Source organism: Euleptes europaea, chromosome 15 (assembly GCF_029931775.1).
Source record: "Euleptes europaea isolate rEulEur1 chromosome 15, rEulEur1.hap1, whole genome shotgun sequence".
NCBI lineage: Eukaryota > Metazoa > Chordata > Lepidosauria > Squamata > Sphaerodactylidae > Euleptes > Euleptes europaea.
The window spans coordinates 48,638,217-48,653,347 of record NC_079326.1 but is presented as its reverse complement, the minus strand read 5'-3'; the positions used below and the strand labels follow the sequence as shown (position 1 = coordinate 48,653,347).

General features: G+C 48.1%; 1 protein-coding gene across 1 annotated transcript in view; it reads left to right on the top strand.

The window, feature by feature from the left end:
- Window positions 1-15,131, top strand: part of NRP2 (neuropilin 2) — a 219,832-nt gene that overhangs the window by 176,854 nt on the left and 27,847 nt on the right. Inside the window, exon 15 of the mRNA XM_056861211.1 lies at window positions 386-430. Coding sequence (XP_056717189.1) covers window positions 386-430 — 45 coding nt within the window. The remainder of the gene's footprint in view (window positions 1-385; window positions 431-15,131) is intronic.

Sequence of the window (15,131 nt, the reverse complement as noted above, 5' to 3'; positions counted from 1 at the left end):
TATTCCAATCTGTGGAGGAGGACAATAGCTGGGGGACGGCCGTTTCAAGAAAATTTTTTCAGCCCCAAATTATTCCTATATCAATACAATATGAATCTTACAATGTTAAATATCCTGCATTCAGTTAACTGGTTCCCGTAGGATACTTCCAAGTGTAAGCACTAGTCCGACGCCTTAACCACTACACCACGCTGGCTCTCTAAATCTGTCTAATCCCCCTTTAAAACTGCAGTTGCCCGTTGGGAAAAGCTGCACAGGCTGGTTCCTGAGGATCTGTGTTCCCTGCATTGATCTCAAGGACCGCCCATGATCTACAGTCATCCCGGAAGTCTATAGTTTGTTGCCTTGGAAATCCTAAATTTCAGTTTTTTCTGTTTCTTTGCAGAGCCCATCTCCGCTTTTCCAGGGGAGCACACTTTTGGAATTTCAGGTAAGGGTGTATTTATTTTACCAATATTTTTATCGCATGGTTTTTCAAAAAAAAAAAAAAGTTGAATGTGTGTGCAAGGAAAGAAAAAAACAAACTAACAGAGATTGCTGCTATGCAAGAAAAGATTTACATTCGCAACATGCTTTATAATTACCAGCAGGTGGCACTAGACTAGAGAAGGTCTGAAGGCAGTGGGGTTGGTTAGAAGCAGGAATGCTGTTGACTGTCATCATCGGGCCATTCCGTCATTTAGTAAATCTGCAAGCTTTCAAACTAAACAGGTCTCTGCGTCAGTCATACATATTCAGCTTCAAAACGAAATAAAAGTGGATGCGCTTACTGATGCATGTTTCCTGGCTGGCCCACCTGAGTATTCTGCTACCAAAGAGATTGCGGGGGGTGGGGAGGAATCAATCAGGGGCTGACTTCTTTTGCACCTTGCTGAACACCATAGTGCTCAACTGGAGGAGGAGAAAGATTTCCGGTGAACACAGAAAACTTTTCAACTAGTTTAACAACCATGTAAATCAGCTTCCCCTGTTCTCATTGTAGCTCCCCACCTGGCGGTGCTCCACCTGTTGAATTTCTGCCTGTTGCACAGCTGTTCAAAGGCACAGACACCTTTGTTCAAGGGCGGCTGGTACATATTTACACAGCCTACTCTGCCTGGTTGTAAGGACTAGAGGAAACTCTCCTAGAGTGGGAGAAGTCAATGTCCCATGCTTCTGGATTACATGTGATGAAAACTGTGATGAAACATTAATGTGGATTTAGGACTAGGTTTGCTAACTTCAGGTTGGGAAGTCCTGGAGATGGGGGTGGAGACTGGGGAGAGCAGTTTGGAGAGGGGAGGGAGCTCGGCAGGGGAGTAATGCCATTCGAGTTCACCCTCTGAATCTGCCAATTCCTCCAGGGGAACTGCTTATGTAATCTGAAGACCACTTGTAATTCTAGGAGAAGTCCAGGCCTCACCTGGAGGTTGGCAGCCCTACTTAGGACCCACCCAGAAGTCTTTCCAGAAGAGGGGCTTGGAAAGGATATATTGAGCGTTGCGCTTTTATTTATTTGTTTGTTTCCTTCAGATAGCCAGCGTGGTGTAGTGGTTAAGAGTGGTGGTTTGGAGTGGTAGACTCTGATCTGGAGAACTGGGTTTGATTTCCCACTCCTCCACAAGAGCGGCGGAAGCTAATCTGGTGAACCAGGTTGGTTTCCCCGCTCCTCCACATGAAGCCAGCTGGGTGACCTTGGGCCAGTCACACTCTCTCAGCCTCACCTACTTCACAGGGTGGGGAGGGGAAGAGAAGGCGACTGTAAGCCAGTTTGATTCTTCTTTAAGTGGTAGAGGATGTCGGGATATAAAAACCAACTCTTCTTTTTCTTCTTCATTTATACCCTGCTTTTCTCCCCCATGGGGGCTCAAAGTGGCTTACATTGTTCTCCTCACTTCCGTTTTATTCTCACAACAACTCTGTGAAGTAGGTTAGACTGAGTGTGTGTGACTGGCCCCAACGTCACCCAGTGAGTTTCCATGTCAGAGTGGAGATTTGAACCGGGGGTCTCCCAGATTCCAGTCCAGCCCTCTAACCACTCCTCTATGCCGGCTCTCACAGCTTTGGGACTAACGCAGCATCTACGTCCTGGTGTAATAAAATTTGTGGCAATTAATAAATAGGGATACAGATGAACTCTTCTGCCTTTGCGACGTTTAGGGAGGAGCAGCGAAGCTTTAAAAGGTATAAGGCCGGGGGAATTAGTGGCAGCCGCAGAGAGGCTCAGCCCCAAAATCAGCAGTGAATTAGGAGCGCAATGAGGTGGCAAGGATTAATATGGAGTGTGGAGATGATTTCCTTCCCGGCCCCCAGAGGCAAGTCTGGGCTGCCCTGGGGGGCTCTTAGCCAGGGGCCGTGGCAGCTGGCCCACTCGTGCCAGCAGGGCGGGGGCACGGGAAGGCAGGCGCGACTGTCACCCTCAGTTTGAAGGCTGGCACTTAGTAAAAGAGAAGCAGGGTGAAATGGTGCATTAAATAGCTTAATGCCAGCCTGGAAAAAGAAAAAAAGAAAATGGGATGCTTCGCGTTGATAAAAAACCTGTAGAGGGAAACAAAAGGAGAAAGGAATTCGCAGATAGCGGCCTCCTCATTAAACTTGTTTCTGAGTCAGTGATGCTTCGGCGAGGGGGAGAAAGGGCGAAGGAGCTCTGCTGTGTCTGGAGGGATTTTTCATTTCGTTTCCTCGTGTAACGCTTTCTGCCTTTCACCTGCGGGATGGAATACCCCAGTGTGGTGAACGCGAGGAGCGTCCCGCTTCCCAAAAGCTTTCTGCTGATATTAAATCATTCCCTTTTTATTTATTATTGGTTAGAGTGTTCTTCCTGGAGCAATCTCTCAAGCTGTTGCTGACATATTGCTGGCTTCGACTTCCAGAAGAGATGCGAGTTTTTTGTTTTTGTTTTCCAGGGGGATGGGAGAAGTTGAAGTCTTTGCAAAAAAAATAGTTTTCAGAGTCTTTTTGGCCTTGCGACCAAGAGTCTGGTAAAGGGGGCATCCAAAACAGTTTGTGTTGGTCTGAAGTTGTTACATATTCTTGAGACACATGATTGTGGTTATTGTGATCCTTAATATTTGCTGGCTTATTTGTAGGACTTCTATATTTCCGTAGTGAAGGCGAGCCTAAACTCGTCAGATCTTGGAAGCTAAGCAGGGTCAGCCCCGGTTAGCATTTGGATGGGAGACCACCAAGGAATACCAGGGTCACTACACAGAAACAGGCGATGCCAAACCACCTCTGAGTGTCTCTTGTCTTGAAAACCCTACAGGGTCACCATAAGTCACATATGACGACAGCAAAAGAAAAAAGAAAAAGCGAAAAGCAGCCATAGACCCAGATCCTAAGATTGACCACTTTTTATGAGCATATCAGTTTTTGATATTGCATGGATATGAGGTTAGCATGGTAGGCAGCTGCTTAGAACTGGGCTTAAACTGTTTGGAGCTTCCTCTGATTGATGGCAGGTACGCAGGCAGGGCCTTTACTTGGATGGCCCAGGCTAGCCTGATCTCGTCAGATCTCGTAAGCTAAGCAGGGTTAGCCCTGGTTAGTAATTGGTTGGGAGACCACCAAGGAATGCCAGGGTTGTGCAGAGGCAAGCAATGGCAAACCACCTCTGTTAGTCTCTTGCACGGGGTTGTTTTCTGTTGCTCCAGAAGGTCAGACCAGAACCAACGGGTTGAAATTAAATCAAAAGAGTTTCCGTCTAGATATCTGGAAGAATTTTCTAACAGTTAAAGCGGTGGAACAGGCTTCCTCGGGAGGTGGTAAGCTCTCCTTCCCTGGAGGTTTTTAAGAGGAGGCTAGATGGCCATCTGTCAGCAATGCTGACTCTATGACCTTGGGCTGATCATGAGAGGGAGGTCACCTTGGCCATCTTCTGGGCATGACGTATGAGTCACTGGGGGTGTGGGGGGGAGGTAGTTGTGAATTTCCTGCATTGTGCAGGGGGTTGGACTAGATGACCCTGGTGGTCCCTTCCAACTCTATGATTCTATGATTCTATTCTATAAGTTGGCTGCGATTTGATGGCACTTTATACACACACTTGTCAGATGGACTCTGTGGCATTGTATGCAGCTGAGATACCTCCCCTTCCCAAACCCCGCTCTCCCCAGGCTCCACCTTCAAATCGCCTGGAATTTCCTGACCTAGGCAACCCTATTCTAGGATATCTGTCCTGCATGCCTTCGTGCCTTGCTGTGAAGGGGGTGTGCATTCTTATCTTTATACAGGGTGCAGACATACCTTCTTAAGATATCGTACGTCCATTTTGTCTTTTTCTTCTCTTCATTAAAATCTTCACTGGATGCCGCTAAATATTTTTTTTTTTGGCATGAGAAATTAGGCAAGTGAAAGTTGCCAGTTACTCTAGAAAGTGGGTATGGGAAAGATGCTGTGATAACTGAAAGCAGAGTTTGGAAACACCAGCCTGAAAATAATAATTTTGAACATATGAGATGGGAAGGCAGGAAGATGAGCTTTATGACGCTAGTAAAAAGGACTTTCATTCTGCTGTGTTTTGTACGCAGGGCACCTTAACCAGGTTAAAATCCAGGCACAGCTATATTCCACATTGGCAAAACTTGTCACAAACTATGTAATTGTACATTGTGCAGGGGGTTGGACTAGGTGACCCTGGTCATCCCTTCCAACTCTAGGATCAGGGGCCTGGAAACCAAGCCCTACAAGGAAAGGCTGAGGGAGTTGGGAATGTTCAGTCTGGAGAAGAGGAGGTTGAGGGGGGACATGATTGCTCTCTTTAAGTATTTGAAGGGCTGCCACAGCTGTTCCTGTTGGCAGCAGAGGATAGGACTCGCAATAATGGCTTTAAATTGCAGGAGGAAAGGTACCGTTTGGGTATTAGGAAAACATTTTTTACAGTAAGAGTTGTTTGACAGTGGAATAGGCTACCTAGGGAGGTGGTGAGCTCCCCCTCTCTGGCAGTCTTTAAGCAGAGGTTGGACAAGGAATTGCCAGGGGTGCTCTAGGGTGATCCTGCATTGAACAGGGAGTTGGACTGGATGGCCTAGATGGCCCCTTCCAGGTCTATGATTTTATGTGTAGTACTTCACATGTTATAACTGAAAGACCATGGGATGACTTTCATAGGCTGTTTCTGTGTCAAAAGAAAATCTCCTAAACTCTTAGAATAGGTTGACTCCAGATAAATTCTTCCAGTGGCAGAATGGAACTTTCCTGCTTCCCCCCCCCCCAACACACACACACTGCAGCCCACCAATCTCCACAAATTGCTGCTCTTAATGGGATGGAGGACCCATATTCCATCGGGGAGGGGCCGTGGCTCGGTGGTAGAGCATCTGCTTGGCATGCAGAAGGTCCCAGGTTCAATCCCCGGCATCTCCAGTTAAAGGACTAGGCAAGTAGGTGATGTGAAAGACCCCTGCCTGAGACCCTGGAGAGCCGCTGCCGGTCTGAGTAGACAACACTGCCTTTGATGGACCAAGGGTCTGATTCAGTGTAAGGCAGCTTCATGTGTTCATGTGACCCCAAAGAATGACATGATGGGGGAATCTGTCGTGGGAAGGGGATAATAATTGCCTGTTCAGTCTGCATCCAACCCAACAAGTAGGGTTGGGTTCCCCCTGTACCTTTAAGCCCACTGGGGGAATCTGGAGGCAGGCGTCCAGGGCTGTCCCCAGACAGGAAGGAAAGTAGTTTCTCCTCCCTCTGCCACCCATATTCCACTTGAAACCCCTCCCAGTTGGCAAAAAAAAAAATACGACGAACATGTAGCAATGTAGTTCCACTTTCAGCAGAGCATATAAAACCATAACGTGAAGAGCGTATCTCTAAAGGGCGTTGTTCTGCGTCACAAGGCATTAGCAATCTGCTTCTAAAAGTTGCCAGTGTCCTTCCTAATTAGCACTGCAGCTACCATCAGGTCTTTGGTGATGGTTGCTCTTCTGCTTTCAGTCCGGGAAAAAGAATCAAAAAGTCTTCTTCTTTTCTTTCTTTCTTTTTTGGCACTATAAAGCTTTGTTTAGCGTATAAATACATTTAGTTATTTCTTATGTACAAGAGGGGGATCCTCAGGGAATGGGAAATTGCATTCCCTTCCTGGCAGCTCCAGGTTCCCTCCCTCCTTCCCACCTTCTCTTGTTGCTGGCCATCTCTTAACTCCTTGTCCTGCTGACCGTCCTAGTCGCTGCTTTGGGGTTGTTGCCCAAACTCCAGCACATTTTTATAACATCTGCACATGTGCAGATAATGATCTAAATTGGGAAGGCTGCCTCCAAATTAAGGTGGTTTTTTTTAACTAAGTGGGTTTTTTTTCTGGAAACCTGGAGATTCCCCCAGGTTTGCAAACCCCTAAACCAGGGGTGTCAAACTCAATTGCTACGAGGGCTGGGTATGACATAAATGCCACTTGGTCGGGCTGGGCCATGCCTTGCCAGCCCAGATCAAGAGTGAGGGGGGGTGGCTGGCTCGCAGGCCAAATTAGAGCTGTCAAGGGGACGGATCCAGCCCGCTGGCCTTATATTTGACACCCCTGCCCTAAACCGTGGCTGGCCTCATTGCACGGATTTGCCTGTCCGCAAGAGGGGGGCGGGCTGTTAGCTACAGTGATTAAAAACTACCGGAATCATTTATTGTAAATGAGTTAGTCTTTAAGGTGCTGCACGACTCTCTTTTGTTTTGCCGTGACATGCTAATACGGCTCCTTCGCTGGAATACATAAGCAGTTGTCTCGTAATGAATCAAACCGTCAAGCCATCTCAGCCAGTGCTGTCACCTGTGAGTGGCAGCAGCTTGCAAAACTTTCCAAATACCATTCTTCCCATTCTTCTGCTGCTTGAGAATCTTAAGTTGAAAATTTCCCTGCCAAAATGCTGCTCTGTTGGCCATCTGCTAAGAGGGAAAGAGGCAGGGCAGGCAAACGCAGAAGAAGCAGAAGCAGAAGAAGAAGAAGAAGAAGAAGAAGAAGAAGAAGAGTTGGTTTTTATATGCCGACTTTCTCTGCCACTTAAGGGAGACTCAAACCGGCTAACAGTCACCTTCCCTTCCCCTCCCCACAACAGACACCCTGTGAGGTAGGTGGGGCTGAGAGAGCTCTAACAGAGCTGTAACTTGCCCAAGGTCACCCAGCTGGCCTCATGTGTAGGAGTGGAGAAACAAATCCAATTCCCCAGATTGACCTCCGCCTTTAATGTGGAGGAGTGGGGAATCAAACCCGGTTCTCCAGATCAGACTCCACCACTCCAAACCACCACTTTTGATCACTACACCACGCTGGCTCTCCATGACATCAGGACAAGTGGAAGTACCACATTAAGAAGGGGGAGACTGAGGATACAGTGCCGGTGTTTCCTGCAGCAGCCCTGTGTGCCTCATATAATGTGTACTTCCCTCTGGAGTGTGTCAGGTAGCGGGACTAAGAAAGACATCAGCGGAAGAGCTCGCCAAGCAAATGCCGGTAGCAATTGACAGCGCCGGGCAAGACGGACCGTTGGTATGACGCAGTATGACAGTTCCTTAAATACGTCCGCCAAAGTTGGTGGTATCTACAGTGTCAAATAGTGTTAAGTGGGAAATGCCGCAGCAACTATTTTTAGCGGTACGACAGTAGGGCGGTTGCTGCAGACTGTTTTACTAAGGGCTGCTTCCAAATAGGGATGCCGATATGCAGCCCCATCATGGCAGCAGCAGCAACACGCGGTGCAGGAATGGGCAGGAACAATGTCCACACCACCGATCCTGTCCCCCTCCCTACCGCTGCAGTCCCCGAACCCCCCCCCCCACTCCTCCCTCCCCCTTTCCTCTCATCATGAACCCTTGAACACATGAAGCTGCCTTATACTGAATCAGACCCTGGTCCATCAAAGTCAGTATTGTCTGCTCAGACCGGCAGCGGCTCTCCAGGGTCTCAGGCAGAGGTCTTTCATATCACCTACTTGCCTGGTCCCTTTAACTGGAGAGGCCGGGGATTGAACCTGGGACCTTCTGCATGCCAAGCAGATGCTCTACCACTGAGCCACGGCCCGTCCCACATGCCTATGCAAAGGTGTAGGGGGAATTGAAACTCCTCCCATTTCCTCCTTCTTCCCGTTCCCTGCTGAGCCATGTTGTACCATCACATCACAGTTCATCTTGAAAATGGAAGATGGCCCATTCAGAGCCAAGTAGTAGTGAATTGTCCCAAGCCATTTTGGAACTGAAGTTTAGCTCTGCCATCCACCTGCACCCCTGAGGTGGCTGTGAGTGGAGCAGCCAGACCGAATCTTGACCTCCAGCCACCCAGCGGTACCCCTCTAACCTGTGAAAAACAAGGGTTTTCTTCCCCCCTCCCTGACGATTGAAGGGGAAAGCCCTAGAATGCCTCAAGTGATGCTGAAAACGAGCATGGTGTCATGGGGACATTCCTTATTATATCGGAAGCTTTGTCCGATAGTTAAATTGTGGAACTCCCTGCCCCAGGATGTGGTGATGCCTGTCAAGAGGGGAGTGGACTTGTTCATGGAGGAGAGGGCTATTCATGGCTACTAGTCAAAATGGATACTAGTCATGATGCATACCTTTGCTCTCTATGATCAGAGGAGCATGCCTATTATATGAGGTGCTGTGAAACACAGGCAGGATAGTGCTGCTGCAGTCATCTTGTTTGTGGGCTTCCTAGAGGAACCTGCTTGGCCACTGTGTGAACAGACTCCTGGACTTGATGGGCCTCGGTCTGATCCGGCATGGCTTTTCTTTTGTTCTTATGTTCTCCTTTTCATGTGGGCAGAAATCCCCATGTGGACGTAGCCACAAATTAGATGACAATTAGAACAAAGTGAGCCCTGTGGCGCAGAGTGGTAAGCTGCAGTACTGCAGTCCAAGTTCTGCTCATGACCTGAGTTCGATCCCGACAGAAGTTGGTTGCAGGTAGCCGGCTCAAGGTTGACTCAGTCTTCCATCCTTCTGAGGTTGGTAAAATGAGTACCCCCTGGGGTGAAGTGTAGACGACTGGGGAAGGCAATGGCAAACCACCCCATAAACACAATCTGCCTAGTAAATGTCATGACGTGACATCACCCCATGGGTCAGTAATAAGGTTGCCAACCTCCAGGTACTAGCTGGAGATCTCCTGCTATTACCACTGATCTTCAGCCGATAGAGATCAGTTCACCTGGAGAAAATGGCCGCTTTGGCAATTGGACTCTATGGCATTGAAGTCCCTCCCCTCCCCAAACCCTGCCCTATTAAGGCTCTGCCCCCAAAACCTCCCGCTTATGGCGAAGAGGGACCTGGCAACCCTAGTCTGTAATGACCCGGTGCTTGCACAGGGGACTACCTTTACCTTTTAAGAACAAAGAACGGCTTCAGGTACTTTACCACATTTACACCAGTATCTTGTGATATTTCCGTGTTATAGGAGATGACCATGGGCCCAACTGCATGACAGAAAACAGGGAGGAGGCCACCAGATACCCCAAAACACAACGGTGGGTGTGATGACGGTCCATCCAAAGCTGCTCTAAATGATGTCAGCAGTTGGAGGGTTAGTGAGGGTCTCAGTCTTGATTTTGTTCCTCAGCAACCTGTTAAAGGATTATGGCCACATTATGGTTGATCTACTACAGTGGAAGTTCCAGAATAGCATTTTGGTGTGTTTTTTTTTTTTTTTTTTTTTTTTTTTTTGGGAGTGATGCCTTGCAGGAAAGGCCCAAACCACTTAAGTGGAGGAGAAAGGTCTGGAAGGTCCGTTCGGAGGAAACAATGGAAAGAATCTGCACGTGTTTGTGAAATTTATACAAGAAATGCTAAGCTCCCCCAATTCTCTAGGTGATCCCCCCCCACTCCTGTCTGTTTTCATGGAGAAAGGAATGCAGAACAGATTGCATTTTAAGCAAAACTCTTGTACAATTTATTTTCCATCAGTAGACCTTTGTGGTTCTTAGCCCTCTTCGTTCCATTCTGCTAGTAAAAATGGATACTAGTCATGATGCATACCTATTCTCTCCAGTATCAGAGGAGCCAGCATGGTGTACTGATTAAGAGCAGTGGTCTGGAGCGGTGGACTCTAAACCTGGAGAACTGGGTTTCATTCCCCACTCCTCCACGAGAGGTGGAGGCTAATCTGGTGAACTGGATTTATTTCTCAGCTCCTACACATGAAGCCAGCTGGATGACCTTGGGCCAGTCACAGCTCTGTTAGAGCTCTTTCAGCCCCACCTACCTTACAAGGTGTCTGTGGTGGGGAGGGGAAGGGAAGGTGATTGTAAGCCGGTTTGATTCTTCCTTAAGTGGTAGAGAAAGTTGGCATATAAAAACCAACTCTTCTTCTCCTTTTCCTTCTCCTTCTCCTTCTCCTTCTCCTCCTCCTCCTCCTCCTCCTCCTTCTTCCCCCACAAAAAATGAAAATGTTCCTTTTGTAGCACAGTTTCACCAGACCATATATTTTCACTGGCCTCTTGTTTTTCTTTTGCTTTCTTTCAATTCAGTCCGACTTTCCCCCCAATCAGCAGGGACCTGAAAGTCCGCATGTTATCCTGGTCTTATGAACAATTGCCTTGTTTCATGTTCTCTGATTCCCCTGCCCCACCCCGTGCCTGGTAGGATTTGGAGAGCACGAACGACATCCTTTCTTAGGGGTAGGCAGGAAGGCTGTGTGGTCTCTGGGAAGAGAAAAGGCTCAACGGGAGTTCTCTTGACTTCAGCCTAGTGGCAAATTGCGCTACCTGAGAATCCAGACTTTTGAAGAGCCAGTGAGACGTCTGGTGTTTGAATGGTCGTTTTGTGGTTTCATTCCTGTGCTGCCTGGGTGGCAAAGCAGGGAGATCAACTGGAGATATTTACATCGTTTGTCACGTTCCAGGACAGTGTGTACTTGTTCACGCTCCCGAAGGAGATGGGCAGTTTTATTACTTCAGTGTTGTTTTAAGGGCCCCTTTTGTAAACTTTTCTCCTTAGTGTTTGAAACAGGGCACAATTTCCACTAGAAAATTAAACAAACCCTCTGTTGGGGGTATCTTGTTTGGGCAGGAGCAGGGGGAGAGACCAAGCTAATCAGAAATCCTTTCCCACTCTTCTCCCACAAAGGCACAAGGGGCCTGTCAATCTTGGGACATTGGGGATGTCAAAGTTAGAACTGGCCTAGAATTGCCACTGTGAAATGTCTGTCCATGGCCATTGCCTTCTTTAGATCAAGTTGGATGGACTAGTGACCCTGAGCAAAATTTTGCCTCCTTCTATAGAGCATGAAGTAGCCTGAAATGCCCAAACTACCCCAAGCTGACCCTAGAAGCTAACATGACTAAGCTGAGGCTATCGTATTTTGGTCACATTATAAAAAGACAAGAGTCACGGGAAAAAACAATCATGCTAGGAAAAGTTGAGGGCAGCAGGAAAAGAGGAAGACCCAACAAGAGATGGATTGACTCAATAAAGGAAGCCACAGCCCTCAGTTTGCAAGATCTGAGCAAGGCTGTTAAAGATAGGACATTTTGGAGGACATTGACTCATAGGTTTGCCATGAGTTGGAAGCGACTTGACGGCACTTAACACACACACACACACACACACCAAGCTTGTTACAGCTTGGAAGCAGAGCAGGGTTGGTCATATTTAGTACTTGGATGGGAGACCATCAAGGAAGTCCAGGGCTGCTATGCAGAGGCAGGCAATGGCAAAGCACCTCTGCTCATCTCTTATCTGGAAAACCCTATGGCGTCACCATGAGTCAACTGTGACTTGATGGCACTTAATTGTTATTTTAGAGCATGGTTTGACCCTGGAGCTCTCTGGTTTACAAAATCCTTCTAAGTGCTGTACACTGTGGGCCGAATTTGATAGGATTAAGCTAGAGGCCCTTCCACGGGAGGTATGGGGACTGGTCTTAGGTGGCCTTCGGTCCCTGCCAATGTTATATTCTGAAGTCTTCTCAAATTTCCACTAGAAACACAAACTGAATTTCTTGTCTGCACCTTGGACCCGAACTGTATAAGTGTAGCTACAGGCCTCCTTTTCAGCATGTGTGAGAATGAGAGAGACAGAACAGCAAACTCCTGCGAGGGAAACAGGTCAGCCTATCCTCAACCTCTCTGCTTCTCAAACCTTGGCGTAATGTATTGAGAAGGGGGATATAACATTACCCTCCTAATTCTCTACGTTTATCGGGTTGTCAACTCCAGTTTGAGAAATCCCTGGAGATTTGGGCATGGTAGGAAGGCAGGGTTTGGGGGAGGAGATAGTTCTCTATGTGATGCCATAGAGTCCACCCTCTAAAGCTGCCATTTCCTCCAGGGGAACTGATATCTGTAGGTTGGAGATAGAGGATGGTGCCAAGTTGTTTTCTGTTGCCCCAGAAGGTCAGACCAGAACCAACGGGTTGAAATGAATTCAAAAGAGTTTCCATCTAGACATTAGGAAGAATTTTCTAACAGTTACAGCGGTTCCTCAATGGGACAGGCTTCCTCTGGAGGTGGTGAGCTCTCCTTCCCTGGAGGTTTTCAAGCAGAGGCTAGATGGCCATCTGTCAGCAATGCTGATTCTATGACCGTAGGCAGATGATGAGAGGGAGGGCATCTTGGCCATCTTCTGGGCATGGAGTAGGGGTCACTGGGGGTGTGGGGAGGGGGGTAGTTGTGAATTTCCTGCATTGTGCAGGGGGTTGGACAAGATGACCCTGGTGGTGCCTTCCAACTCTATGATTCTGTGATTCTATGACTGTATTATCTGTTGTCATTCCGGAAGAACTCCAGCCCCTACTCTGGCTCTTGCCAACCGTATAAGTTGATGAGGAATGATGGCAGGGGGCAAGAGAACCGTGTCACTTTCCTAAATGTTTTTCAGGGTGAGGAGGAGCCCACAAGCCGATATCTGCTCTAGAGAGTCTTAACATCCCAAGCGCTCCAGTTATGCATGCAACAGGCTGAGAGGACGCTTTTTGCTGCACGTTCATTCCACCCCTGCCGCAGAAGGGTCATCTCTGGTGGAGGGTGAGAAGAAAGGTTACCTTTCCATTACCCTCTCCAATATACGGCCCCTCTGTGGAGAAGAAAGGTCACTTTGCTGATGGCCGTGATGGCGCGTGTGAGGAAGGGATTGCAGGTTTTGTACAGCACAGTACCACAAATTGAATCTTTCTCGCTTCGAACGCCAGAGCTGCTGCTGATTTTCTGAGGGGAAGGGAAGGTGATTGTAAGCCGGTTTGATTCTTCCTTAAGTGGTAGAGAAAGTCGGCATATAAAAACCAACTCCGCCGCCGCCGCCTCCTCCTTCTCCTCCTTCTCCTCCTCCTCCTCCTTCTCCTCCTTCTTCTCCTTCTCCTTCTCCTCCTTCTTCTCCTCCTCCTTCTCCTCCTCCTCCTCCTCCTCCTCCTTCTTCTTCCTAAAGAAAGCCCATGCTCTATATGTTGTTTTAAACTTCACTCTGCACCCCAGTGCAGTGTGTGTTGGAAGAATACCTGAAGGAATTGCGTAGGCAGACTGCAGCAAGACGAAAGAGCATTGAATGCATGGAAGCCAACCTCCGCATGTCTGAAGAAGAGTAGGGTTCAGTGGTCTTGTGATGGAGGGAAACCTCCCCTGCTCTGTTTCTAGCCATGGCTTATCCCTCTCTAATTCGCTCTCCCTTTGGAATCTTTTCAACACTGAAGCAATACGTGCAGATACAGTTGCCAAGCAGCAGTGACTGTTGTCTCTGAGCCAAATCGCAAATGGACACCAGCTTACAGAAGCCCAGAAATTATTGACCTAAGGAAAACGATCCATTTTGCATGTACCCTTGCATTATAAGTGTGGAGCAGGGGGATGAGGGTGGGAAGACTGATCATTACCCCCACCCACTCACAGAGGACAACCGGGCTGCCAGAATTTAATTAGTTTGTGCGGCAGCTGTTGCTGACCCAAGCTAAACATAATGTCAGTAGGGCTGCCCGGGCTTGCCTTTTCCTTAGAGAAGTGTTCTCACTGGGGAGGAAGACCGTATGTGACAGCTCTTCTTTACCCGTGGGTTCATGCACCCTGTGGATGCAGCCATACATGTGTATGGGGAGGAACTGAAACGCACAGTGGCTTCCCTATAATACAGCTGTGCGTGTTTCCCTACTGCAAGGGTAGCCTCACAATAACAAACCTTTTCAGGCTAAAGATAGCGTACGAAGCAGCCCAGGATCCATAGGGTTTTATCAGCAGCTCAGGGTCGATTGGGAGTAGGGTTGCCAACCTTCTGGTGGGGCTTGGAGATCTCTTGGGATGACAGCTGATCTCCAGACCACAGAGATCAGTTCCCCCAGAGAAAATGGCTGCTTTGGAGGACAGGTTCTATACCATTATAACCTGTTGAGGGTCCTTTCCCTCCCTAAATCCTGCCCTTTCCTGGCTCTACCCCCAAAATCTGCAGGAATTTGTTTGTTCACATGACTGCCAAGCCCTTCCCTACTTGATGTGTTGAGAGGGCGAAGAATGCTGTTTTATAAATGAAAGATTTGTGACGCAAGCCGAGCCCTCCCCTGCTTGACGTTACTGGTCTCTGTCCCTTCAGGCTCTTTTCATCCGAGAAATGAATCAGGCTGGGAGAAAAGCGCCTAAAGCAATAGGTTACTAGGGCATAGGAGACGGAAGAGAGTTTGACGTCCCTCATCCGCACACCCCTTGTGAGGTGAAAATTACCCACGCTGCCACCACCCCCATTTTACCTGTGAATGGGGCAAACGTATCAATAACAAACATGGCTGCCCTCTCACATCTGCTTTGTCCCTCAGATACAACTTTGGTCAAGAGTGGCTGTAGGCAATAGGACAACAGAAGTGGGGACTCCAGTTTATCACACAACCCACAGTGTCAGATCACAACTCTAGTTTGCCACAGACTTTGTAAAATGCCTGTCAGAGAACCTTCTGTTGGCTTTTTCTGTGAAGTCTGCATCTCACTCCTCACAGATACAAGTGCAGAAAATGAAAAGTAAGAGAAATCAGAGCCATCTTTTTTTCCAGCACTAGAGTCACGTAGTTTGGAAAGCCATCTCTGGGACACCAGCCATTGAGTGGCATAAGAGGGAATAAATTTCCCGGAGCGTATCCTAAGTTATTTATGATGTCTTATTTCCCAGTGCTGAGTGTGAGAGGTCTGAACGGTGTACGCAACTCTTAGCTTTCAGTAGGGAAGGGACACTTGTGTAGCAGGTAACCAAAAAGTTCTCCACATCTGTTG